Consider the following 27,436-nt stretch of genomic DNA (forward strand, 5'->3'; position numbering starts at 1 on the left):
ACAGCACGCCCCATCTTTTCTCCCGTCTACGTCCCACTACGACATCGATAGGTCCGAAGTAGTCCACCCCGGTGAATGTAAACGGAGAGAGACGCTCCTACGGTAGACTTCCCATTTCTGGTGGCGCGGGTCGGGCGTTACGTATGCGGCACCTCGGACAATCCTTGGCAACCTCCCTTACGAGGGCCCTTAGTCCTTTGATCCAATACCGCTGTCTCATTTCATTGACGACGATCTCGTTGTTCAAATGGTGAAACCGTCGGTGGTAGTAATCCGCAATAAGATATGTCACCCGGTGACGTCTCGATAGGATTATGGGCTGCTTCACATCCAACTCTACTCCCTCAATCGCGTTTATGCGGCCTTTTACTCGCATCACGCCAGATTCGTCTAGGAATGGGGAGCACTTGAACAATGGGCTCTTGCGATCGTATACGTTGTTACCCGCTCTTAGGGTTTTAATTTCTTCGGGAAACTCCATTTCCTGACTGACTCGCACCAGAATGACATCCGAGTCCACTGCCCGCTTCAGGTGTAGCAGCTGTTGTAGATGGCCATCTTTGGGTTCCTTAATTAGCAAACGCAGGAATTGAAGAACTTTGCTTTGCGTGGAGCGCAGTTTTTCCAGCTTGCTAAAGCGTAGCGGATCCGGTACAATACAGGCTATTGCGGGTGTTTCGGTGTGGCTCTTCTCGTGGTGCATGATGATCTCTTCGTTCTTTGTAGTGGGATTCATATCCGGCCACTGGTCTTCTCCCCGATACAGAAATCCCGGGCCGACGAATCAACGTAAGGATCCGTCGAAACATTTGGTACCGTCGTCGGCAACGTTATCGGCCGAAGGTACCCAGCGCCAGGCCGCCACGTCGGAATTTTCCAATATTTCCCCAACTCGTACTGCCACGAATTGGTTAAATTTGCGCGCATCAGACCGTATCCAACATAGAACGTCTCTTGAGTCTGACCAAAAGATTCGTTGATTGATATGGATTGTCATCTCGGCCTCCACGGACTTTGACAGCCGCAAGCCCAGCACCGCTGCGAGTATTTCAAGCCTTGAAACTGATACTGGCTTTAGAGGCGCTACGCGCGTCTTGGAGGCGACCAGGGAACATTAAACTTCGCCATCAGCCTCGGTTCGTAAAAACACCACAGCAGCGTACGCATTAAGACTAGCGTCTACGAAGGTGTGTAGCTGACTTTGTAGGCAGTCGCTTTTCCGTGGGATTCATCGGGGTATCCTGACTTCCTTTAGTTGCGGCAATAGGTCCAGCCAATGCCTCCACTCGGTTGCATCGTTGTCTTGAAGCGGATCGTCCCATCCTACACCGGATCGCCAAATGTTTTGCAATATGATTTTGGCCCGGATGATGAAAAATCCTAATAGGCCAAGTGGGTCAAATATGGTCATGATTATACTTAGAACTCTCCTCTTTGAGTACTTATTTGTCGATCCTAGCGCTGTCATTTCCGGCTTGACCACATACGTGAGGAGGTCAGAACCTGGCATCCACCGTAATCCCAGAACCTTTTCTTGATTTTCGTTAATTGCTGCGAGACATCTGGCAGAGGTGTCGGTGCCGTTCTCTAGCTCGCGCATTACTTTTAACGAGTTTGAGACCCATCGCCGCATCTCAAATCCTCCTTCTTCGTGGATTTTCTTTACTGCGCCAGCGAGTGATATCATGTCGCTCTCCGAATCGGCGGACTCGAGCCAGTCGTCGACAAAGGTGTTCCTGCATATAGCCGCGACAGCTTCCGGCGACTGTTTGGAGAAGCGCTCCGCGTTTCGATTTCGTATATAAAGGTGTGGGCGCCAGACACATTTGAAAATCGTTTTCGATTTTGGACGTCAGAGGGGGCGTGGCACTCTTTTGTCAGTTTCTCTTTCCGTTCTTTCGCTCGCTTATGCATATAACGCTGTGGATCTTATCAGCAAGCCAGGCCGCCACGTCGGAATTTTCCAATATTTCCCCAACTCGTACTGCCACGAATTGTTTAAATTTGCGCGCATCAGACCGTATCCAACATAGAACGTCTCTTGATTCTGACTAAAAGATTCGTTGATTGATATGGATTGTCATCTCGGCCTCCACGGACTTTCACAGCCGCAAGCCCAGCAACGCTGCGAATAGTTCAAGCCTTGAAACTGATACTGGCTTTAGAGGCACTACGCGCGTCTTGGAGGCGACCAGGGAACATTGAACTTCGCCATCAGCCTCGGTTCGTAAAAACACCACAGCAGCGTACGCATTAAGACTAGCGTCTACGAAGGTGTGTAGCTGACTTTGTAGGCAGCCGCTTTTCCGTGGGATGCATCGGGGTATTCTGACTTCCTTTAGTCGCTGCAATAGGTCCAGCCATTGCCTCCACTCGGTTGCATCGTTGTCTTGAAGCGGATCGTCCCATACTACACCGGATCGCCAAATGTTTTGCAATTTGATTTTGGCCTGGATGATGAAAAATCCTAATAGGCCAAGTGGGTCAAATATGGTCATGATTATACTTAGAACTCTCCTCTTTGAGTACTTATTTGTCGATCCTAGCGCTGTCATTTCCGGCTTGACCACATACGTGAGGAGGTCAGAACCTGGCATCCTCCATAATCCCAGAACCTTTTCTTGATTTTCGTTAATTGCTGCGAGACATCTGGCAGAGGTGTCGGCGCCGTTCTCTAGCTCGCGCATTACTTTTAACGAGTTTGAGACCCATCGCCGCATCTCAAATCCTCCTTCTTCGTGGATTTTCTTTACTGCGCCGGCGAGTGATATCATGTCGCTCTCCGAATCGGCGGACTCGAGCAAGTCGTCGACAAAGGTGTTCCTGCATATAGCCGCGACAGCTTCCGGCGACTGTTTGGAGAAGCGCTCCGCGTTTCGATTTTGTATATAGTTGGCCAGGGCAGGAGAACATGAGGCTCCGAACGTCATGATTTGCATCGCATAAATATCAGGATCGCGTGACGTATCTCCTCCTCTCCACAAAAACATTTGGGACCCTTGGTCTTCAGGCCTCACCTTTACTTGGTGGAACATCCCAGCGACTGCTACTTTTCCTTAGCGAAACCGTATCAGCACTCCCATTAACGACACCAGTATGTCCGGACCTTTCAGCAGAGCATGGTTGAGGGACAATCCGTTGACTTCAGCCGCTGCGTCCCATACCATCCGGGTTTTCTTCTTATTTGGGTTGGTAACAGTAAAGATCGGGAGATACCAGGAGTTTGAATTGGAGACTATCTCCTCTCGAACTAACTGCCGGGTGTAGCCTTTCTCCTGATAGCTCTTCATACTTTCCATCAAGAATTGGCTAAGAGCCGGGTCCTTTGCCATCTTAGCCTCCAGACATCGTAGACGCCCCAGCGCCATAGGATACGAGTTAGGCAGTATCATTTTATCGTATCTCCAGAGTAGCCCGGTTTGCCAACGCTTAGCTTCGGGGTCGAAGGTTGTCTTAGCCTCCATTATACAAGCAGCGCGTTCATCCTCCTTCGATCTAAGGGGCTTATTGGCGACGGTTACGCCCAGAGATTCCAGCGCAAAGTGGTTTCTCATAGCCTCGTCCAGATCGTGCAGGCGGTCCCCGTTATTGCACTCGCAAACGTGCAAGATACGTGGGCGCGAAGCTTCACCAGAACACTGCCGTCCATAAGCGGACCAACCAAGTCTGCAACGTACTGCCACGAAGTCGTCTCCCTCTAGCTCTCGCCCCTCGAGCGGAACGCTGGTTATACCCGTTACTCGTAGAGTAAAAGGGTATATTAGATTCGTGCAAAAGTATGTAACAGGTAGAAGGAAGCGTTTCCGACCCTATAAACTATATATATTCTTGATCAGGATCACCAGCCGAGTCGATCTAGCCATGTCCGTCTGTCTGTCCGTCTGTCTGTCTGTATGAACGCTGAGATCTCAGAAACTACAAAAGCTAGAAGGTTGAGATTTCCCACACATATTCTTTGGCTTTCTACGCAGCGCAAGTTTATTTTAGCCGAGCGCCACGCCCCCTCTAACGCCCACAATCACCCACTTACGATTTTAAAATGGGTCCTGCGCCCACATCTTTAAAGATTTCCGAAAAGTAAAAATGCAATTTTGTTGTGTATATTTATACCTATCGAAATGTAGAAGACATTTATCAAATCGGACCATTCATTAAAAAGTTATACGCAATCAAAATTTATATATCTATCTCCCTCGCACTCCCTTTAGCTGAGTTACGATTATTAGTTGGGACACCAACCCGAGTACACCGTTCGCACTCCCTTTAGCTGAGTGACGGGTATTAGATAGTCGGGACACCAACCCGACTATAGCGTTCTCTCTTGTTTTGATGTTATCTAGACCGATAATGAGTCTCGCCTTCGCATTGCGGTAGGTTGGCATTGGGATGGATTTAAGATCAGATCGCGACTTTATAAGTTTTTCTCCTAGGCTTTGGATAGGCAGGTCCAAATGAGCGACGGTCCTTACTCCCTTTAAATCATAGCGTGTTGCACCCTGGTTTGCAGCCGAGATTTGAAGGTTCACCAACTTGGAGGCCGGTTCCGTTTGGGAAATTTCCCCAGTCCAGCGCAGACAAAGCTCCTTTTCCGGGCCGTCTAGTCCCAACTCGTCGGCCAGATCCTTCTCTATCAGGGTGCAAGCGGCGCCTTCATCAACCAACGCAAAGGTATTTATGTAGCAGTTTCGACCATACAGCTGCACCTTGATGTAGCGGAACAGCGCCTTCGATGATTCTCCTCCATGAAACAGCACGGCTGGAGGCCTTCGGGATCCTGTTGTAGCGTTTCCTGCTTCCTCGGTTGCTTGGTAGGAGTGCAACAGGGCATCCCTTTTCGACCTGCAGCTTCGAACTGTGTGTTCTTCTAGGCAACAGTAACACAGGTTTTTATTTCGCACGAAGTCCCAACGCTGATTCCGAGACATCTATAGGAAATCGGGACATAGTGATAGTAAGTGACCGCGTCCACATTTACGACAAGATGCACTTCTGTTGGTCCGATCACGGGTTTGCCTTTGGGGTTCGTCTGGTGGTGGAATTTCTGAATGTACAAGTATCCGTTCTCTTGTGGTTCTGCGTTCCCCTATGTTTGGCGCATATGGCGTGACCATGCTGGCGCACATAGCGACATTGAACAGCTAGTTGTCGAACATTGACAGATTGGCAGTGATTCCTCCAGTTGAGAGCCGGTGTCGGCCCCAGTCGAACTTCAGGTCCGTCGGTAGTTTTTCAACAAGTTCCCATAGCAGAGCTGGATCATATAGGTACTCGTGTAGACCTATCGCTGATATTGTCGCGCAGTAGTTCTGCACGGCCAGCGCTACTCGGATTATCGAATCCACGTTGTTGGATCTCACGGCGGGTTCGTCTCTTAGTTTTCGCTGGAGACTAGCGAAGATAACCTCAGGACGTCCATATAGCATCCTAAGAGTCCCAATCGCGTAAGGAACTGTGGACGGGCACATTAGCTTACCACGTACGGCTTCAAGTGCCGCTCCCTTAAGGGACCTTTGAAGGCGTATCAGGTTCTCCTCATTACTGAACCCGCATCTGTCTGTAAACTGTTCATAGTTGCTAATAAAAAGCAACCACTCCTCTGGCTTGCCGGTGAATACAGGAAGTTCTCTGTGAAGAACTTGTCTTGCGGCTATGTGCATAGCCGATAATCCGGAGCCGCTTTGCCTACGCGGTGTTGATTCCTCATACGCGCCTCCGTGGCCACGCGTTAGTAGCGGCGCTTGGTTATGAAACGGATCTGGCACCGGGTCCGGCTTTCTCAAGCCCCATGTGTTCGTCGAGCTGTTTAAGTGCGCCGTGTTGGCCTGAAAGGGCAAACTGATACTTGGCCCGCACTTGTTGCTTTGGGTCAGGTGATTCCCAATGGCGGTGATGTCGAGCTCGCCGGTTTGATTAAACAATTGCTCGCCGTTTGTTTTCTTTATGACTCCCGCGCCGACTGATTGGGGCGTGGACATCAGCCCGACTGGCTGATCTGCACTTGAGTGATCAGCTCCACCTGGTCCTTCAGGCATGCTTGTTAACGTTGAGTCAGTGGGGAGTCCGCCCGGAGGCGTGGTAAAATCACCTTCAGATTTGTCCTCCTCTGTGTCCTTGTTTTCCCCTGGGGGTGACATGGTCGATTCCTCACGTGACTCGGGTTACGTAAGCCTCTAGGTTATGTTGAGCCGCAACCGCGTTTAGGTTAGGGCTCCTCGCTCAGCGCTGAAGCTGCGCCTGGTTCCAATATTTTTCCTGTAGCGCAGGCTGACTTGAACTTGCCCCGGAAGGTTGCAGTCACGCGGTTAGATTCCGATTGATGGCTCCACGTTTCAGTTGGGAAAAATATTTCAGAATGTTGGCTCGCGACTGGTGCGAGAGACGTTCCTTCCACGTAAAACACAGACTTCGAGTAGTTCACTTCAGAAACAGTCGATCAGAAAAATAACAACTGAAATCTTTATTTCATGTTAGCATTTGTGTTAATTCAGTTACATAATATCTTACATTTGTGCTCTCCTCGTCTGCTTGCACGTCTACGCCGTTCGCCAACTTTTTACAACTGCGCAAGTTCACTGCGTGGCTTTGGCAGCGGAGACGTGCAAGAGAGAAAGAGATGTCAGTACCGCGGCTTCGAAGCGGTAAATTCTCGAAAATTTTCGCGATCTTGCAGGGGCACATCTGCGCCACCGCGGTTTTGGGCGCGTTGAGTACGGGGCGATGAATTGTGAGTGCGAATGGGACAAGATGCATGGTCGCGGCGGCGATATTTAAGTGGCCGACGCAACAATATAATTAAAACTAAACATGAAAGTCCTGTCTATGTAAAACCATACAGATACCCATACATTTATAGAGATGTGGTCGAGAAGCAAATAAAAGAATTAATTAGTCAGGGTATAATTCGAAAATCATCTTCTCCGTATTGTAGTCCAATATGGATAGACCCAAAGAAAAATGATGCTTCGGGGACAAAGAAATTTCGCTTAGTGATCGATTATAGAAACTTAAATAATGTTACAATTAACGACAAATTCCCAATTCCTAATATTGATGAAATACTAGACAAGCTGGGGAAATGTCAATACTTTACGACCCTTGACCTTACCAAAGGATTTCATCAGATCGAAATGGACCCGGAGTCAATAGAAAAAACTGCACTTTCAACGCAAAACGGGCATTATGAGTAGTATGTTTATGGGGGTTCTGGATACAAAGGCTGGATACAAAAGTGGAGGGGGAGGTAATTAATTATGCTAATTAGGGTAATAAATCAGGACAATGTGACAGGTGTGGGGGTAATTAAAGTTAATGGGTGCGTGACGAGTGATCGTTAATTAGGGTCCACAATAGTTATATCCAGCTTTTGTATGTAGGTTTTGTATTCAGGAATCAGGAATCCCGAAATTCGGTCCAGAAATCGGGGGAGATATTACTGGGGTGTGACAGGTGATCGTAAATTAGGGTGATAAGTTGCTTATATCTAGGAATTGTATTCAGGAATTCGCTCCCCCGAATTTCGTTTAAGAAATCGGGACTCTTATTAAGCGGGAAGAAGTTACTGAAGTGTGACGGGTGATCGTAAATTAGGGTCCACAATAGTTATATCCAGCTTTTGTATCTAGGAAATGGGGTGAAAAGAGGGGAGGCATTCTGCTTAAGTGGTTGACGAGTAGGTTGACGGGATCGAACGTGGGAGAAGTTAGAAAAATAGGGTGAAACGAGGGGAGGGAATCTAGTTAAGCGGGTGAGAAGTTACTGGGGTGTGCCAGGTGATCATAGCGATATATTTGGGTTATCCTAGTTAATGGGGGAGAAATTACTGGGGTGTGCCGGGTGTCCTTTGCTTAGATTAAGAAAGTGTGGTGCTCACACGGGTACGTGTTAGAATGTCACGGGCTGTTGTCACGTCCAAAAGAAACAGCTGAAAGAAACCACCCTTGAAAAGGGATCCCTTTGCTTGCCACTGAGAAACAAACTCCCAAAGAAACAGCTGAAAGCAAGCACCCTTGAAAAGGGATCCCTTTGCTTGCCACTGAGAAACAAACTCCCACCCCAATAACAAAAAGAAGATGTTAATTTGAATTCAAGTATATTTTTATTTTTTAACTTTTTGAGCTGAAAGAAATAGCTGAAATAAAAAAAAATCACCCATCCCCCAAACAAAAGAAGATGTTAATTTGAATTTAGGTCATGAATTTAGCTCATGTTTATTTGGAAATTTGTAACAGACTTTTCTTATACACTAAATATGATGACATTAGTTTTAAGGCTCCGTCTCGATGATTTTTATAGAAAAAGCAGGCACACGCGTCTTCGCCGAATCCATTATTACAAAACGTAAAATGATTACCATATACCGTTTTGTTAAGATCGTCTTCTCCTTTATCCATGAACATATTCCTCGTATCAATGAGATATTTTAAATCTTCTTTAAAAATTTCCTCACCAAATTGGGATGTGAAATTATTAATTCGGTTTATTAATCCACTTTGTCTGTTATCCATTGTATATGTATAAGTGTTAGACCATAGTTCCATTGCAAAAATTTAAAATATTGTGCGCATTATTCAGAGCACAAATACCGCTTTTAATATGTATTGAGCAAAATGGGAATTGGTTTATGTTTACGGTGTTTAATGGTGGGCAACCCAATTCCTCAACATCTCTTATGTGCGGTGATCTGAGAAAGATTTGTAGAAAACGTTTCTTTTCAATTCCCTTGCATAAAACCACCTTTCCCGAAGTGATTTGTTTAATATATTTTCTTGTTTGCTTAAAGTTGTTTATTCCATCGTTCCAAAAAATTTTATGATGGTTTTTGGTAAGCCAGAGAGCAGTTTTTCGGGACTTGTTATTAAGACGAGTGAAATCAAATGGAGGTTGTATAACGAAATTATTGTTAAACTTATTTTCTTTGCTAAATACAACTCCAATTTCCTTTAGAATAAACTTGTCGTTGTTATCAAAAAATCCTTGTACATCAATTGCAACTAGTTCTTTCTCCATTTTATGTGATTGATATATTGTTAGACAATTCTTTGAACTAACCCACTTAAAGGACTATACTTAACTAAACGATCGTGAATAAGGAGACAATATGCTTGAGTGTTTTCATTGTTTGCTTTTTTCAAATCGATTGAAATTCTCACGTCGATAGGTCCCGATTTAACTGTTTCATTTTGATATGAAAGGTCAACTACAATAATAGGTTTACTTTTAAATTCTGTCGGTGATAAAAATGGTTCTGCTGGGCGGTTGTAATAACTCTTTTGAAACATTGCATACATATCATAAAGATGGGCATATTTATCATTTTCAAAGTTTACATTTAAGTCATCATATGGATACGTTTCTGAATTCAAGTGGACTTTCAGGTTGGATAAATTATTTGTAACTAGTTCTCCATTCAACATGAAGGCTATAATAGCAAATCTCGGTTTTTCTCTATTACTTCCTATCTTTAGACTCCAGACGTGTTGATTTCCCTGTATCAGTTTTGGGTTAATGTATGTATCCCAACTACGGAAAGCTATCGTCAAATTTACGCCACTTTTTATTATATTGTACATTTTAATTTTTGCAGCATCACTGGGTGTTACATGAGGGATTTTCCAGCTAATATTAGTCATTTCCAAAACATATGTATGGTTTGATTTGTTTTTAACATATACATCATCCAGATTTTTTGTGAGCAAAAGTATAAGTTCATGCTTACAATTCAGTAAAACTTTTCTATAATCCTCAGCAAACCCCATTACATTTTTTAAGGGTAGCGAGAAATTAAAATTACCTTTTGTAATAATATCATTTCCACCACTCCACCCAGCATTTAAAAGATTGCGACTCTCCTGACGACTTTCCGATAGATAATTTTTAAGGGTGCTGCTCATGCCAACAAACCGTGTTCTATCAATTTCGTATCCATTTATTTCATATCTAATTTCATCAATAAAATTTGCCATACAATTATTGCGAAACGTAACCTCGATATTATCAGTGGTGCTTGTACCATCGGCTGCTACTCTCTTAACAACTCCTTGAAAATTAAGATAGCTTTCGTGAGGGAGTACATACAAGTCCTGATTTTGAATACAAATACGTATTTCATCATTTGCTTTAAATGATTGATGATACGAGGAATATGTATGATATTCCTTTTTCGAAATACTTTCATCTGAAAACGGTCTCTCACGAACATTTAAAATTTCATTCATTTTTAATGCTTTTTATTATTATTATTATCAAATTTGAATTTTGAAGCCCAGTGATTTTAAAAACAATTTGTTTTTTAATGTAAGACCCTTTCGATTTAATCCTGTTCCTTTAGCTTTACAACTGCTAGTGCGCGGTTGATGAAGTATACCGTTGCTTTTATTGTAAATTATCATTCTATTGCGCGAATATGTATGCGAATTGATACGTTTTCACCACGCAAGTTCAATAAATCTCCGTTCTGATCAACGATATGTATTGAGAGAGTACTTATTTCTCTGCAGTTAATAGGTAAATAGATGAGATTGTGTGGTGTCACAGTCATTTTATACCCCGGTGGAACCGAAATTGCAAACTCATGTAATACGTGATTTGGTATATTATCAACGTAAGAGCCACTCACAATATTACATTCCAAACGAATGGAATTAATTCTTAAAATGTTGACAGCATTATCGGACAAGTGATTTTGGTTTGCCTTTAACACTCTTTGCTTAAAACCAAACAAATGACCTATTGACCTCTCCTTATTAAAGTATATATCTTCTTTACTGCTAATTATTTCCACTTGAAGTGTATTATTATTGCTTACAATTTTCACTGTATTTTCCAGATTATAATCCTTTAACTTGTTGTAAATAAATTGAGAAATATCGTTGAGTTCATAGGAGCCGGTGGGAATAATAATAACTTTATCACCAATATGAAAGAGGTTGTTATTTACATCCACGTTGGGAATTGAGTTGTACATGTTAAACTCAACTAGCGCACACTCATATTCCCCGTTTAATTCAATTGGTGGAAAATAAACTGTGTTTATAACGGAACTATTTCCATTCACTGATAGAGTCAATGATCTAACCATTTTGAAATCTGTTGTTCAACTGGGTGTCATACAACCCCGCCCCAATCTTATATTAAAATTAAAGAAGAATAAATTGGTCAAATCCTTTTCTATATCGTCCCTTATCAATATTGTCATCCTTACTTATAAATAAAAATCCATATTTATCCTCCCAACATTTTTGACAAATTTTCGTAAATGTCTCATAATTCATGTCAGGGATGATATGATCCCGAAATATGTATCGCATATTTAAATCATCCTGTTTAAACATAATAATTACATTTGCATTGTCCCGTATAAGATGTTTTGGTATCCGTGTATATGTTTGACATAAATAAAAAGAATCAATATTTTTGTGACGACCCATACAGAAATATGATCGAATATTATCTTGTTTCTCACAAGCCACATCGTCGAAAATCATGATTGAATTATTTTTTGCTTCGGTGGGTGGTAAAACAGTTTCGTTCTGAGAGAATGTATGATATCCCATACCTTTAATCGGTTTAAATAGCTTTTCCAAGTAATCATATTTCGGTTGGTATAGACTCTTTGAAAACACGTATATATTTTCAAATCTCAAGCCATTTGGACTCTCAATAAGACTTATCATTACATTAGTTTTCCCGCAGTTGGATGGACCAACCACAAGAGCTCTAATTGTGTTTGGTAATAATTCACTGTGACGTGGTGGTTGTTTAACATTATTCACGTTCTCAATGTTACGAACAATAATGTTATTTTTTTGCTTTATTAATCGCATCCTATTATAAATATGTTTATTCCGTGATAAATCTTCAATGAATAAAGACAATATATAATGGGGAAACGTTTTTATAATCACATCAGTCATTATTTACACCGTAAACGTGGAAGTGGTCTTATAATTAAGTTAATAGATTCTCTTCCGATTGAGTTTCACATTCCTGGATATAACTATTGTGGACCCGGTACAAAGCTTGCAGAGCGATTACAGCGTGGAGATCACGGAATTAATCAGTTGGATGAAGCTTGCAAGGTTCACGATATTGCCTATTCACAAAACAACGATCTAAGCAATCGACATAAGGCAGATTCTGAATTAATTAACAAGGCTTGGGAGCGAGTAAAGGCGAAGGATAGTTCTCTTAAGGAGCGAGCAGCAGCATATTTTGTAACTAATATTATGAAAGCAAAGAAACATTTTGGAATGGGTGTTCGGAAGCGAAATAAGAAAAAACAGAAGAAGAGGAAGCGTAGGAGGATGAAAATAAATAGACTATCATCTGTTGTAAGAGAAGCGAGTCGGGAATTGAAAAAACGAAAACCCCTGGATGTGGTTAATGCAATTAAAATTGCACGTAAAGCAATACATAATTTAATCGGATCTAAGAAAAACGTTAAAGTTCCTCGAATAATAAATGTTCCCAAAATGGGGGGTTTTTTACCACTTGTACCCATCTTAACTGCATTAAGTGCTATAGGTAGTTTAGCTTCAGGAACTTCTAGTGTAGCAAAATTAATAACAAACGCGAAAATTGCTAAGCAACAGCTAGAAGAAAATAAAAGACAGAAATATACCGCATTTTAGGGGAGTGTTTATGAGAGACTCTCTCCCTAAAACACCTAAAAATAATGAGAGTGGAGTGATTAACTTGGGTGACTCAAAATCAAGGGGTACACATTGGGTAGCTTACCACAAAAACAAAAACAGCATATTCTATTTTGATAGTTTTGGAAATTTACAACCACCAAAAGAAGTTGTGAAATACTTAGGGGATAAAATCAAATATAACTATGAACAGGTACAACGTTTTGGAACATACAATTGTGGACACCTGTGCATTGAATTCCTGCTTTCATTCAAATAAAGTAACTGATTTAACGACATTTAAACAACAAGGGTGGAAAACAACAAGGGTGGAAAAACAACAGCCTGTTGCATAAAGTAACTGATTTAACGACTTTTAAACATCAAGGGTGGAAAACAACAAGGGTGGAAAAACAACAACCTGTTGCTATGGAAATCTCGGTCTGAGAACTGGTATAAAATGAGCTCGGAAATCGTTTAGTCTTTACAGTCAGAACTTTAACATTAACTTGTCAAGTCGATCAGCTTGCTTCTCACTGAAACCACCTTCTTCAAGGACAAACTTCATACCAACAACAACATCATGAATCAATCAATTCCATCAGAAAGTGAGCTGGACACCATTATGGAGGAGGAAATTCTTCGAGGCGGGGTTTTAAAGGAGTTCAACACTCGAGCATTGAAGCCCTTGCTATCACAAAACAAGATGGGTATAAACGTCAGCTACCCAATTATCAATGCGCAGAGGAAGAAAACTGTTTATGGGGACTCCATTGCCTTGGAACTGGATAAATATATTCTATATCTACCAAAGAGATATAACACAATGAAAGATGGTCATCTGAAGTTGCTCAAGGACAAGGAATATCGAGTTATAAAAAGAAGCAATGATTCCCTGCAACTAGAGTTAAATACAATTGTTTAATCCACTTATCACTTTGTAATATTTATAACATTTGTACATAATCATTTATTATATTCAATAAAACATGCACACACACCCACATTAAATTCTTTTATTTGAAGAGGAAATTTAAACAATGTAAAATGATTCTTTTTCAGCCAAAAATAAAATCATATAAATAATATATATATTTTATAACTTTCATTAGTATGAAATGTAACCCTGTCAAGTATAGTTCATAAACTGGTATTACATCTTTTGTGCTGACGGTGGTGAAAGTTTTGAAAGTACCCAAAATGAGTCAATTTATTTTAAGTCAGCTTACTAGAACGAGAAATATATTAAAGAAAAAGTTTAATGATCTAAAACATTTTAAATCACAAAATGCTTACGAGTTGGAAGAAACTTTTAAGCCAATAACAGATCCCTTAAACGAACTAGTTAGTGAAAATAAAAAACGAAAGTTTATGAATACAAACGAAGATAAATCAACGGTTCTAAAGCAAACAAGAGAGAACGCTATAGTCGGGTTGGTGTCCCGACTATCTAATACCCGTCACTCAGCTAAAGGGAGTGCGAACGCTGTGTCGGGTTGGTGTCCCGACTAATAATCGTAACTCAGCTAAAGGGAGTGCGAGGGAGATAGATATATGTTGACAATTTATAAAGCGTATAACTTTTTAATGAATGGTCCGATTTGAAAAATGTCTTCTACATTTCGATAGGTATAAATATACACAACAAAATTGCATTTATACTTTTCGGAAATCTTTAAAGATGTGGGCGCAGGACCCATTTTAAAATCGTTAGTGGGCGATTGTGGGCGTTAGAGGGGGCGTGGCGCTCGGCTAAAATAAACTTGCGCTGCGTAGGAAGCCAAAGAATATGTGTGGGAAATCTCAATCTTCTAGCTTTTGTAGTTTCTGAGATCTCAGCGTTCATACAGACGGACAGACGGACAGACGGACATGGCTAGATCGACTCGGCTAGTGACCCTGATCAAGAATATATATACTTTATGGGGTCGGAAACGCTTCTTTCTAGCTGTTACATACTTTTGCACGAATCTAGTATACCCTTTTACTCTACGAGTAACGGGTATAAAAAGTGAAATATTTAAAAATGAAACCCCCAGTAAAAAGCTTAAGAAACATCAATTAAGGTATGATGACGATGATGATCATCATTACGAATATGATGATAATAATAGCCGAAATGAAGAAACAAAAATGTATAATGATGATGTTACTAGTGACTCAGATGATAAATTTTTTTCACAGTCACATATTGAATTGGGATCAGAGCCGGAAACACCGCTAGAAACACCTTTAGAAACACAGCTAGAAAAAGAAGCAGATGCTAGCAGTCTAATTCATGCAGACTATGATTTTAATATTAGCAGTCTATCGAGAAATAAAGTTCTGCTTATGGACCTAGAAAAAGTTCATCAACCCCCAAATCCTTAAATTTGGGGAATAGTGAATTACATATAAATCATAATAAAATTCAATTATCAAGTGGAAGCACGTGGGATTTGACTCCTGGGCTTTATTCTCTGATTGTTCATAATAAACCTACACAATTCAGTGCCACAGACTTGAAAAATTATAAAGATATCATTACTGAGACAAGTGCACATAGAATAGATTTTGATCCAAATAAGCGAATAAAAGGAACTAGAGGATACAAGTATACAAACATTATTAAAAAGTTCATGAGCAATGAAAATATACATCCTTCAGCTATATCCACCCCAATTCAATCAAAACAAAAAAAATCAAATAAAAAGGGATTTGGATACATTTCCCTACAAAGAGCAAAACCCAATTATATTTATTGGGATGACGTCAATGAATTAGTTGAAAGATTGCAGCTTTTAATAGCTTCAAAGGCCGCTGGCAACACTAATCACAATAACGAGATCATGTCTATAATAGAAGAACTGCGAGAGGCTAAAATTATATATTAATTGAATAAATAAGGTTCACAAACTTTAAATTACCTTATAAGCAAAATGTCTGTCGACAAGTTTGGTCACTTTTCAGACGAAAAAGAGCACACAGATATTTTAAAAAGGGATATTAAAACTGTTGTGGGGTTGTACATTGATGGCGACGAAAACCTGAATACCCAACAGAAACGAATTAAAAATTGTGGGAACCCAATAGATTATTCGGATGCAACGACGAAAAAATATGTCGATGAAAACTTGGAGACGTTAAAGAAAGACCTTAATACGAAAATAAATACATCCCTTAATCGAAGACTTTCTAAAATAACTTCTTTGGAAAATTTAGTTCAAGTTAATAATGGGAGGGTTGATAATGTTGATAAAATCCTATCCAATATGTTAACAAAGATTAATAGTATTGAGAGCTATGTTTATAAATATGTTACTCAACCGAAATCAGTTTTAAAATCACAGACAGTTGAAATAGAAGGTACTGCAACTCCAATAGTAAGAAAGTTCTAGTACCAAAAAATATGAGTGATAAATTGGGTATTGTTAAAGAAATTCATGCTCCGTGTCGACGTAATTTTAAACGTCGAAGGGTAGTGACAAAGGGTATAAATGACCTCTGGCAAGCAGATTTAGTGGAAATGGGAAAGTATTCAAAGCTTAACGGAGGATATTTTTATATTTTGACTGTTGTGGATTGTTTTAGCAAATATGCCTGGGGAGAAGCATTAAAATCAAAAAGCGCTAAAGATGTCTCAATGGCAATGGAAAAAATTTTCAAATCTGGACGTGGAACACCAAAAAATTTACAAACGGATGATGGAACTGAATTTTTTAACAAACAATTTAACGCGTTAATGAAACAATATGGAATAAACCATTATTCTACCTATTCAATTGTAAAAGCTTCAATTGTGGAACGCTTCAACAGAAGTTTGAAGGAACTTATGTGGCGTGAATTTAGTTTTAGCGGAACATACAAGTGGGTTGATATGTATAAAAAATTAATTGATATATACAACAAAAGACCACATAGAACAATTAAGGTCGCCCCAATTGACGTCAATTCTTCCAATGAAAAACACATTTTGAAAACAGCCTACAATCATCTCAAAATGTTTAGTGTGGGGAAATTGCGTAATGGAGATTATGTACGCATCAGTAAATATAAACATGTGTTTGAAAAGGAGTATACACCGAATTGGACTACAGAAATTTTTAAAATAACAAGTGTGAAAAACACATACCCTACCACATACTTGTTGGAAGACTTTGAAGGTACTCCAATACAAGGTGGATTTTACAAAGAAGAACTGAAAAAAACTCGTTTCCCAGACAAATATTTAGTGGAAAAAATAATAAAGAGAGACGGGAATAAAGTCCGTGTACGTTGGTTGGGGTTTTCAAAAAAATATGATAGCTGGGAATCTAAAGATAATATTTTATAGAGCAACTCTTATTCGGATTGAATATGATCAGACCCGCATTCACAACTTTAAGCAAAACAAAAGGTGAGTTAAAATACCTTAGTAATTTTATTAATTATATTTTTTCTCTCTATCTCTTTATCATTTCAGTTGAATATGTTCACCTTTTATCATCTAACGTAGTTTCATTGTAAATTCTAAAATTAATTATAGTTATAATTAATCTGATGATGCCATTATACAACTTTATCATAAAAAAAAATAAACATAAACTTAAGTTTATTATTATTATTTATTATCTAAAACAGAAAGGGAAATCAAAAAAAATATAATGATAGAGATAAAAAACCAGCTGAAGAAGATGATGAGTAATGGGGAGAAATAAATAATTTGATCCACAGTCGATGGTAGACTTAACAGAAGTTACAAAAGATGTGACCTGCGTTTACAAACTTATGAATTGCTTATTTAAAATGTTTTGAGGTGAGAGCAGTATAGCAGTTGTGATTTTTATCAAAATGACAGATTGTGAGGGATATTTTACGATCCCTGCTGAATGTATGAAAACTCTGAATAGATGAGAACAAAATAAAAACAAGAGGGAAGTCGGGTGCCCCGACTATCACTTACGCATAACTCAGCTAAAGGGAGTGCGAGGGAGATGGATATATGGATTGTATGAAAACTCTGAATATATGAGAACAAAATAAAAATGATAAATGCATTTAATTTTTGATAAGTTAAGTAAGCATATGAAATGATCTACGAAGGATTTTTCGGTATGCTTTTCATCCATTTCGGTTTTTATTAATTTTAAATATGAAATTATTACATTAAACAATTATAGTTAATTTAAATATTTTAATCTGTGATTTAAATATGAAATTCTTTTTTAATGACGTAAAATAATTAAAGTAAATATGATTAACAATGAATCTAATATATTGGTCCTTAATTGAAATGTTTTCAAATTATATCATGCAATGATTTTATATTTAATTCAAATATATACATATATACTAAGAATCTTTGCATTCAATATGCAGATATTTATTTTAACTAGTGCATTTTTGTATATTGTTTAGATTGAATGAGAGGGAAATATGTTGAACCTACTGAAACTACAGGTAGCCAAAATAAAAGACTTTGGCCTAGTACTCACTTCAATCAAAAAGGCAACGAAACGAAAATTTCTATACAAGAATGACAGGCGGAAAATTTCGTGATCAAAATTTTGTATGGAGATTTTCATTTTGTAAGCTTTTCGATTGAAGTGAGTACTAGGCCTTAAAAGAAAAAAATCATAACCAGGTCGGAGAATAGAAATATATGAAATATAAAGAGTGTCTAGAAAATAGATGTTTGCTGTGGTAGGCGTGGTTAGAAAAGGAAAGAAAGAGTTGAATCTAGAATAATTGTTTCAATTAGAAGAAATTTAATATTTTAATCATCAAGTAGTTTAGTATGTGTTAAGATTATAAAGTGTAAAAAGATTCTACTATCATAAAAGTAGTCTAAAATATCAAAATGCGACGACATTTTAAGATGTGTACATTTTTGTTTTCTAATTATTTTTATTTTTATTTGTATTTAACGGGAACGGACCTTTCATCAAATGTTCAGACAGTGGCAATTTTCGAATAAAAACAGGTTTTCTTTCCATATTTATATTATTTTTCTCTATTAAAGGATAGTATAAATTCCTCTGTAATGGGGTAATTTATATATTAAATTAATTTCTTCTACGAAGTTTGCGTGGTTTCCGTAATCCTCCTCATTTCCGATTGGATTTCCGTTTTCGTTCCTCTATCCAGCTGTACTGGATATCGAGTTCTCTATACCATTTAATCTCCTCCTCGAGCAGGAGTATATTATCCTCCAATGATAGTATCGATGCCTTCATCGTTCCTACCTCCTGTATGGATTGTTCTACTTTAGAAGAATCGACCTCTCTTGATTGATTCAAAAGCGTCTCCAGCTTTGCCTGCTGGTCAAAGGTGAGATTTTCAATAGGTATTAACTCGCAGATTCCTTAAGCATGTTTGTTGAACACACTCGATCTCCTTTCAGCTACTTCTTCCTTTTGATGAATCCCATCTTAATCCACTTCTCACATTTCTCGTTTAACAGCTCGAGGGATTTTCCAATGATTGGCTCCATATTTATAATTTTCAAGTGCCCAACTGTCATTTCATATAACAATACATCTTTTTTTCCACTCAAATTTGCTATTTATCGTGACCAACATTTGACCTTTAAACAGATGATGATTAAAAGAATGGGGTGTGCTGATAAAAAAGTTTATGGTTAGGACAACCGTCTATTGTTTTATCCCTGTTAAGCTGATTTTGTATGATATTTGTTTATGGATGTTAAGTTTACAAGAATTGTACCTTATATAGATATTGCTGTACAACCCTTTGTATCATCACTTTCTGTATTGCTGTCGGTAACCATCACTTTAGGATTATTACCTGGTTATCAATAGTTCTCCTGCTTAATGACTTTAAAATTATGGATGACAAATTTTTACTAACCCTCTGACCGTTTTTTATTTATATTCTGTTAACTACATCTTTATATTATTTTTATGAATAGATACATTCATAAGAAATTGTTCTTCTTGTTTCCGACTGTGTTAAACTGTTGTTGACAATCTTGACATTGGGATTATTATACACTTGACCTCTTTGTTATTCTTAGACCTTGTAATATTGTTAATAACTGTGGTTATGGGATACAAGGCTAGCAAGTGGCGATAGTGAAAAATGTATAATGGAATCCGCGATACGAACCGAGATATATAGGAAGGAAGAATGAAAATAATAAATATCTAAAATAATAATAGCTGATATAATACACTTGTGGAATGAGATTATATGATACTTTTTAATCTTGTTGGGAGATATTTGCAAATAATCGGAATGGAAAGATTTAATGGTATTTATGATCAAATTATAGGCGTGATATACTTAACTTTCTTGTTTTTGTTTCGTTACAACAATGTAATGAGTATTGAGTAGGTGTAGGTAAAATAGTATTTTATATTAATATTCTATCTATATTTTGCATTCAATATTCATTTATTAGTTTTCTATGTTTAAGCAGGTTTGAATAATAAGAATAATATCTCAAATATTAGTATTATTCTGTGTGTTAAAAATTTTGATGTTAAGTTTTATGATAATTGTTAGCTAATCAATGACGAGAAAATGTGTTATGTTTAACAGGTCTAAGGAAACCGGTTTCCATATTGTGTACACATTTTAAGGGCGGTTTTTCTTCTCTAAGCATTGGTTTTTAAGTAATTTAATGTCAGGAAGTTAATGTTATATACATCATTATAAATTTGAGACCAGATATGATAAGAAATATAACTATGAAATTGATTAATATGTTCAAGAATTATTTTAACTGATGCCTTGTTACTATTAGCTGTTATTAGCTGGTTTTTAGTTGTTACTATCTGTTTTATTTGTTGTGAGATGTTAAAGATATTTTATAGAGAAAGAGAATAGAGAAAGAAGATTAACTTCAATAAATTAATTAATAAGTAAAATTATTGAAATTTATAAACAATTAAATATTAATAAATTAATTAAAATTAATAAACAAAATTATCTAAAAAAAAAAAAACAAACAAAAAATATTACAATAAATACGACAAAATTTCTACAAGCTCTATGCGAGTCTTTTTTATCAAATCTTTATTGGCCATTTGTTGAAAGGAAATAACCTTAGAATCAATTTAACACGTTCTGGGGCGGAAAGAAAAATCGGTATTTGAAAATATTTTCCCACATCTGAGAATCATTAACTTGTGAGATTTGTTTCATTGGACGTTGTTTTAATTTCTTTACTAGTTTTACAATAATAGGATACATATTTCCCTAAAATGATCGGACATGTTTGTCTTAGTTAACAATCTTTAAATACTTTGGGTGTATGACCTTTCTCACGTACATAGGAATCACAGTTGAGTATTAATTGCTCATAATGAGGAAAAAAGTCACGTGATCAATATTGTTGCATGGGGGATGTCGAGGATGGACGAAAGGTGAGCTACATTTTCTCACGTGGGTGTACGAACTTTCTCACGTATGTACAATGTACATAGAAAGCCCAGTTTAATATTAATTGCTCATAATGAGGAAAAGGTCACGTGATCAGCACCAAATGAATATAAATTGAAAGCCCCTTATCATTGTTATTGATCTTTCAAATCAAAACGAATCAATAAAAACTGTTTCTATTGATGTGAGAATTTCAACAGAACTGAGGATACCAAGTCATGAAAATACCCAAGCTTTTTGTCTCTCATAAATGATCGTTTAGAATAACCCTTTAAACGGACTTGTACAACGAGTTGTTTAACATTAGGATAATGATGAAAGATATTGTTTCAGTTGATAATATTCTTTGATAATATTACTAATTTCATTCTATAGGAAATGAGAATAGTATTTGAACAAGATGCTAACTTGAATAATAGTTTTGTAATGAAACAACCAAAGGATTTCACTTTACTAAATACAAAATCTCGAAAGACTGCAATTTGGTTAAGCAATAAACATCATAACATCGTCAACATCGTCAGCTCATTAATATTGAGGAAATTGATTGTCCGTCCCTATACAGGTTTAGGGGGAAACCGGTTTCCATATTATGAAACACATATTAAGGGCGGGGTTTGTGCTCTAAACAATGCATACATTATTTTAAAATTTATTCAAGATTTTAAGGAGGACTTTCAATTCCTCCTAAACACAAAAACGATGTTTATGAGTCAAGGTGGATATGATCTTAAAACTATGAAATATGGTGAGCACTTTACATTTTGTAATCCCGAGTTGACACCAGCAACATGCGCCTGCCACTTCTATGCAAATCGTCGGGATGGAGCCAGAAAATGAATTTCAATATATAATGAAAAATTTTTAGAATCCCAAAATAAATGAATAAATATATTATTGTGTTACAAATGAAACAAAGTCTTTTTGGAGAATGGAGAATGGACTAATTGCGGGATCGCGATTTCAACCCCTATTATGGCACGTGTTAGAGTTAGCCTTGGGCATTGGCGTAACGTTAATGATCTTATCAATGAGCACGCGCCTTTGAGGCTTGTGTCTTTTATTGCGGTCGGAAACTGTAACAGGTGCGCAGCTTTGGGTACCCCTTGTGCGAGTCCCTTTTCTGACATCTTGTGATCAATATTGCTACATGGCGATGTGGTGGATGGGTGGAAGGTGAGCGACATTTTCTCACGTGGGTGTGTGGCCTACATAGAAAGCCTAGTTGAATATTAATTACTCATAATGAGGAAAAAGTTTCTAGCAAATTTAGCATTTGTCTAAAACTTCTTAAAGGTGATGATTGCGAGGAAGGGATGGTCGTGGAATAGCATGATCCCCCATATGAAGGGGGGATTTCTGTGCGAAGTTGCTGTGAAGGAACTTTAGTTCGAACTGAAAGACCACTGGATCAGCAACATCAGCAACAAACAAACATCAATAATCAACCAAACAACAAAACAGCTATACAGTTAAACAACTAGAAACCAGCTAATAACAACTAATCAGTTAAACAACAAAAAACAGCTATACAACAACAAGTTAAACAGCTAAACAACAAACACCTAATATCAACTAATCAGCTAAACAACAATCAGCTAATAACAAGTAATCAGTTAAACAACAAGGGACAAACAACAGTTAAACATCAAGAAACATCAGTTAAACAGCAATAACAACATCAAGAAACAACTATATCATCAAGAAACAACTACATCATCAAGATCCAGCAGTTAACAACAAAACATCATGAATAACAACCACGTGTGTTTCCTTAAAGAAAATGGTGATTTAATTTTTGAGGATCATCGGCACTCCCTGGAGATTTTCTCCAAACTTCAAGGGATGGATCAAGTCGGTGAGAGAGAAACTAGGTATGGTGAACATATGCTAACATGTCCCTGGGCCGACGATGACGTAAGAGAGAGCCCAGATACATGTCAATGTCACCAGGCACCATACATTAGAATTAAAGCTATTGCATTAATTAACAAATACAAAAATCTTAACCTTAAATTTAAAAATAAAAAATTTAAAAAATCTATAGCTATATATATATGTAAAATGAATAAAAAAAAATATATATATATAATAAAAATATATTTGAACTTTAAATTTGTATATTTTTTTGTTTGGGGGATGTGTTTGTTTTCAGCTATTTCTTTTGAATGTTATTTTGCTATGGGGGTGGGTGTTTGCTTTTAGCTGTTTCTTTTCAGTTAAAAATATTCTATAAATGTTTTCAATGCCAAGCAAAGGGACCCCTGTTCAAGGGTGTTCTTGGCTATACTAATTAAGTGACCAAAGTGATCACATGTGAACGTGTAAACAGCCTGTGACGTAAACAGCCCGTGACATTTTCTAGTGCTGATGCTAAGTAAAAGGTCACTGATCCACTAAAAGGGTCGCTAACAACTACCTGTTGCCATCCTGATCACACCATATTAGCATATAGAATTTCCTTCCGTCGTATTTTTTATATCTAAGTATCGGTCACCCGCCGTACTCCAGGAAACACCACCGGCCAACTCTCATAATCCATTTCCCTAATTAATTTTACTAATTTGGGGACTATATTTAGAACTCTTTCATATATTTTAACTTATGAGTTAAACTAATGTTTTCATATTTAGTGTATAAAAAAGAACCTATTACAAAATTCCAAATAAACATGAGCTAAATTCAAATTTACATATTCTTTTTGCTTGGGGTAGGTGATTGTTTCTCAGTGGCAAGCAAAGGGATCCCCTATTTAAGGGTTTGTGTCGCTTGCTCTTAACAACATGTTTTTCTGTCTGATCCCACCATCCCGTGATGTTATCCAGTATGATAATTAAGTGACCCCGTGCACGTGTGAAACAGCCACTGAGCAACTAAAAGGGTCGTTTGCTATTAACAACCTGTTGCCACTCTGATTACACATATTTGGCCCGTGAACAATTTTTTATCCACCACTAAATTTAGTTCCCTCGTATTATCTGAGTCTAAGCAAAGGACACCCGTCACACCCCAGTAATTTCTCCCCCATTAACTAGGATAGCCCAAATATATCGCTATGATCACCTGACACACCCCAGTATATTCTCCCCGTTTAACTACGATAACCCAGATAAGCAAAGGACACCCGGCACACCCCAGTAATTTCTCCCCATTAACTAGGATAACCCAAATATATCGCTATGATCACCTGACACACCCCAGTAACTTCTCACCCGCTTAACTAGATTCCCTCCCCTCGTTTCACCCTATTTTTCTAACTTTTCCCACGTTCGATCCCGTCAACCTACTCGTCAGCCACTTAAGCAGAATGCCTCCCCTCTTTTCACCCCATTTCCTAGATACAAAAGCTGGATATAACTATTGTGGACCCTAATTTACGATCACCCGTCACACCCCAGTAACTTCTTCCCGCTTAATAAGAGTCCCGATTTCTTAAACGAAATTCGGGGGAGCGAATTCCTGAATACAATTCCTAGATATAAGCAACTTATCACCCTAATTTACGATCACCCGTCACACCCCAGTAATATCTCCCCCGATTTCTGGACCGAATTTCGGGATTCCTGATTCCTGAATACAAACCCTACATACAAAAGCTGGATATAACTATTGTGGACCCTAATTAACGATCACTCGTCACGCACCCATTAACTTTAATTACCCCCACACCTGTCACATTGTCCTGATTTATTACCCTAATTAGCATAATTAATTACCTCCCCCTCCACTTTTGTATCCAGCCTTTGTATCCAGAACCCCCATTAACATACTACTATTATGAGTACACTCGAATGCTTTTTGGGTTGAAAAATGCACCAGCGACGCACAGTGTTGCCTTTTGACTTTTTTTTGGTAATAAATCATAACTTTTGAACCAGTGAAGATAAAAAAAATTTTTTTTTTAAATGTTGTTTTGTTTAGTTTATTTTTTATATTTTAATTTTAAAAAACTAAAAAAACAAAAAAAAAAAAGTTCAAGTTTTTTTTTAAAAATAAAAATTTTTATATTTCATGGTTTTTGAAATAATGGTCACAATTTGGTAAACTTTGTAAATCCAATAGACTTAACATTTCTGGACTATAATTACTAGATTCTAACTCTGTGACAAGTTTGTGACCCAAAAATACAGTTTGGATTCGCACATACTAAATTCAATGCTTAGGCAGCGTAAGTTGTTTTGAGCTGGCAAAAGTGGCTATTTACGTTTCTGAACATGAACATGAACATTACAGTAACATGATATATACCAAAATTTAAGGAATCTCAAGGGCTATACAGTTTGAAGTTTAAAGGAAATCGTTAGAGCGGTTTTAAAAATAGCTTAAAAAAAAAATTTTAAAAAAAATTGTTTTGTGCATATCTTTTTAAATATTACATTTAGACAAATTACATATAGAAGGTGCTTATAGCATTTTATACCTTTATACCTTTCAAACGAGATAAAGCACAAGTCTATAGCTTCAGTAGTTTAGAAGTTACGGCCTTTCGTATTTTAGCTATTTTTAGCTGTTTTCCCGCTGAACTAGCGGGTTTTTTCAAAAGTGGTAGAGCTAAAGTTTCTTATATCGAGCTGTTGAACATCATATAAAATTTTCAGGACTTTAAAACCATGTTTTGGACAAATCTTTCACAAGGTTGCGCCATATGCAATTTCTGGGACCATGACTTTTTTACCTTTTTTGGCTCTTAAAACCACGGACGCAGGCGGACGCAGTTACAACTTTCGTAATATCAAGAAGAAAGTCCAAATAACGTTTTACGGAAGTATAAAAAAATAGTATTAAATAGTTTTTTTTTATTTTCCATCATAGTTGAAAAATATGGAAAAATGGACGTTTCGCAAATAACGCATAACTAAGAGATGCAGATGGCAAACTGCAATATGTTTTACTTTTTTTTACTCTTAACTAACACACCAATCCGTGGCCCAATGCGCCACTGTGCGACGTTCCAACGGTGTATGAATGAGATTCTAAAAGATTTAATTGGTGTTTACTGCTTAGTTTATCTCGACGATATCGTTATTTTTTCTACATCCCTGCAGGAACATATCTTTTCTATTACTAAAGTTTTCGATAAATTAAGAGAAGCTAATTTAAAATTACAATTGGAAAAGTGTGAATTTCTAAAACGTGAAACAAACTTTCTTGGGCATATAATTACACCTAATGGTATTAAGCCGAACCCATGCAAAATAAAAGCCATATTAGATTTTCCCATCCCAAAAACAGACAAACAAATTAAATCCTTTCTTGGTTTATGTGGTTTTTATATAAAGTTCATTAAAAACTTTGCTAAAATTGCTAAGCCTATTACAAAATGCTTAAAAAAGGGTCAGTCAATCGATATAAATAACATAGAATATAAAAACGCATTTAACAAATTAAAATTCTTGATTACAAGTGATCCCATTCTAATTTATCCGAACTTTAATAAGCAATTTACATTGACAACAGACGCCAGCAACTTTGCGTTAGGTGCTGTTTTGTCGCAAGACCAAAATCCTATTTGTTTCGCAAGCCGCACTCTCAACGAACATGAGACTAGGTATTCTGTTATAGAAAAAGAATTATTGGCGATATTGTGGGCAACCAAGTATTTCCGATGTTACCTTTACGGTAGAAAGTTTAAAATTATTTCCGATCACAAGCCTTTGGCCTGATTACACAATGTAAAAGAGCCAAACATGAAGTTACAGAGGTGGAAAATCAGACTAAACGAATACGACTTTGAAATTAAACACATTAGAGGCAAACAAAACTATGTAGCAGACGCTCTTTCCAGAGTAAATATTTTAGATAGTAGTCAAGAAACGGCCTCAAACTTTATGAACAATGAATTAGATTCATCTGTATCAAGAACCGAAGATTTTGAATCGTTAGTCCCTACAATTCATAGTGCAGAAGAAAATGGCTTTCTAGGTATTCCAATTACAGAGCGTCATCTTAATATTTACAAAAGGCAATTAATATTCATTAAAGGTGACGAGAAAAAAGTCGAGGTGGAAAAAATATTTAATCGCACTATTCTTAAAATATTCTATTCTGAAATGACCAGTGAAAAGGCAAACGACAAAATACTAGAAGCCATTTGCGGACGAACCTCTACTATTTTGTTCGAAAATATTAATGATTTTGTTATATTTCAAAATGAATATATGAAAATAATTCGACCAAACACTGGAACTAAACTCTATAAAGCTACAAAAAATCTTATAAAAATAAGTATCTATTCAGAATTTAAAGACCTTGTTATTAAAATACACGAAGATAAAATTCACCAAGGAATACAAAAAATGATAATTGACTTTAGAAACTCATATTTTTACCCGGACTATATAAAATTAATACAAAACATAATTAACGAATGCAATACATGTAATTTAAGTAAACATTAAAACAGGCGAACAGATTTACCATATGAAATTACTCCAACACCAAAT

At 37.4% G+C, this 27,436-nt stretch overlaps 3 protein-coding genes across 3 annotated transcripts in view; 1 reads left to right on the forward strand and 2 right to left on the reverse strand.

The window, feature by feature from the left end:
* Positions 1–27,436, forward strand: part of LOC138913569 (cell adhesion molecule Dscam1-like) — an 86,427-nt gene that overhangs the window by 34,383 nt on the left and 24,608 nt on the right. The window lies entirely within an intron of this gene.
* Positions 98–736, reverse strand: LOC138914933 (uncharacterized). Its single transcript, XM_070219642.1, has one exon. It carries the CDS (start codon positions 734–736, stop codon positions 98–100), a length of 639 nt encoding a protein of 212 aa, XP_070075743.1.
* Positions 3,057–4,925, reverse strand: LOC138914934 (uncharacterized). The gene is made up of 2 exons (XM_070219643.1): positions 4,303–4,925; positions 3,057–3,723 (listed from the first exon to the last, which is right to left on the reverse strand). The coding sequence occupies exons 1-2, from the start codon at positions 4,923–4,925 to the stop codon at positions 3,057–3,059; spliced, it is 1,290 nt and encodes a 429-aa protein (XP_070075744.1).

The sequence above is a fragment of the Drosophila takahashii genome, chromosome 2L (assembly GCF_030179915.1).
Source record: "Drosophila takahashii strain IR98-3 E-12201 chromosome 2L, DtakHiC1v2, whole genome shotgun sequence".
Taxonomy (NCBI): Eukaryota; Metazoa; Arthropoda; class Insecta; order Diptera; family Drosophilidae; genus Drosophila; species Drosophila takahashii.

Excerpts from the sequence above, each read along its gene's own strand:
- LOC138914933 (XM_070219642.1), bottom strand. The coding sequence starts at position 736 with ATGAATCCCACTACAAAGAACGAAGAGATCATCATGCACCACGAGAAG.
- LOC138914934 (XM_070219643.1), bottom strand. The coding sequence starts at position 4,925 with ATGTCTCGGAATCAGCGTTGGGACTTCGTGCGAAATAAAAACCTGTGT. Across the intron at positions 3,724-4,302 it reads AGAGAGAACGCTATAGTCGG|CGTTCCGCTCGAGGGGCGAG; the intron begins GTTGGTGTCCCG and ends GGGTATAACCAG.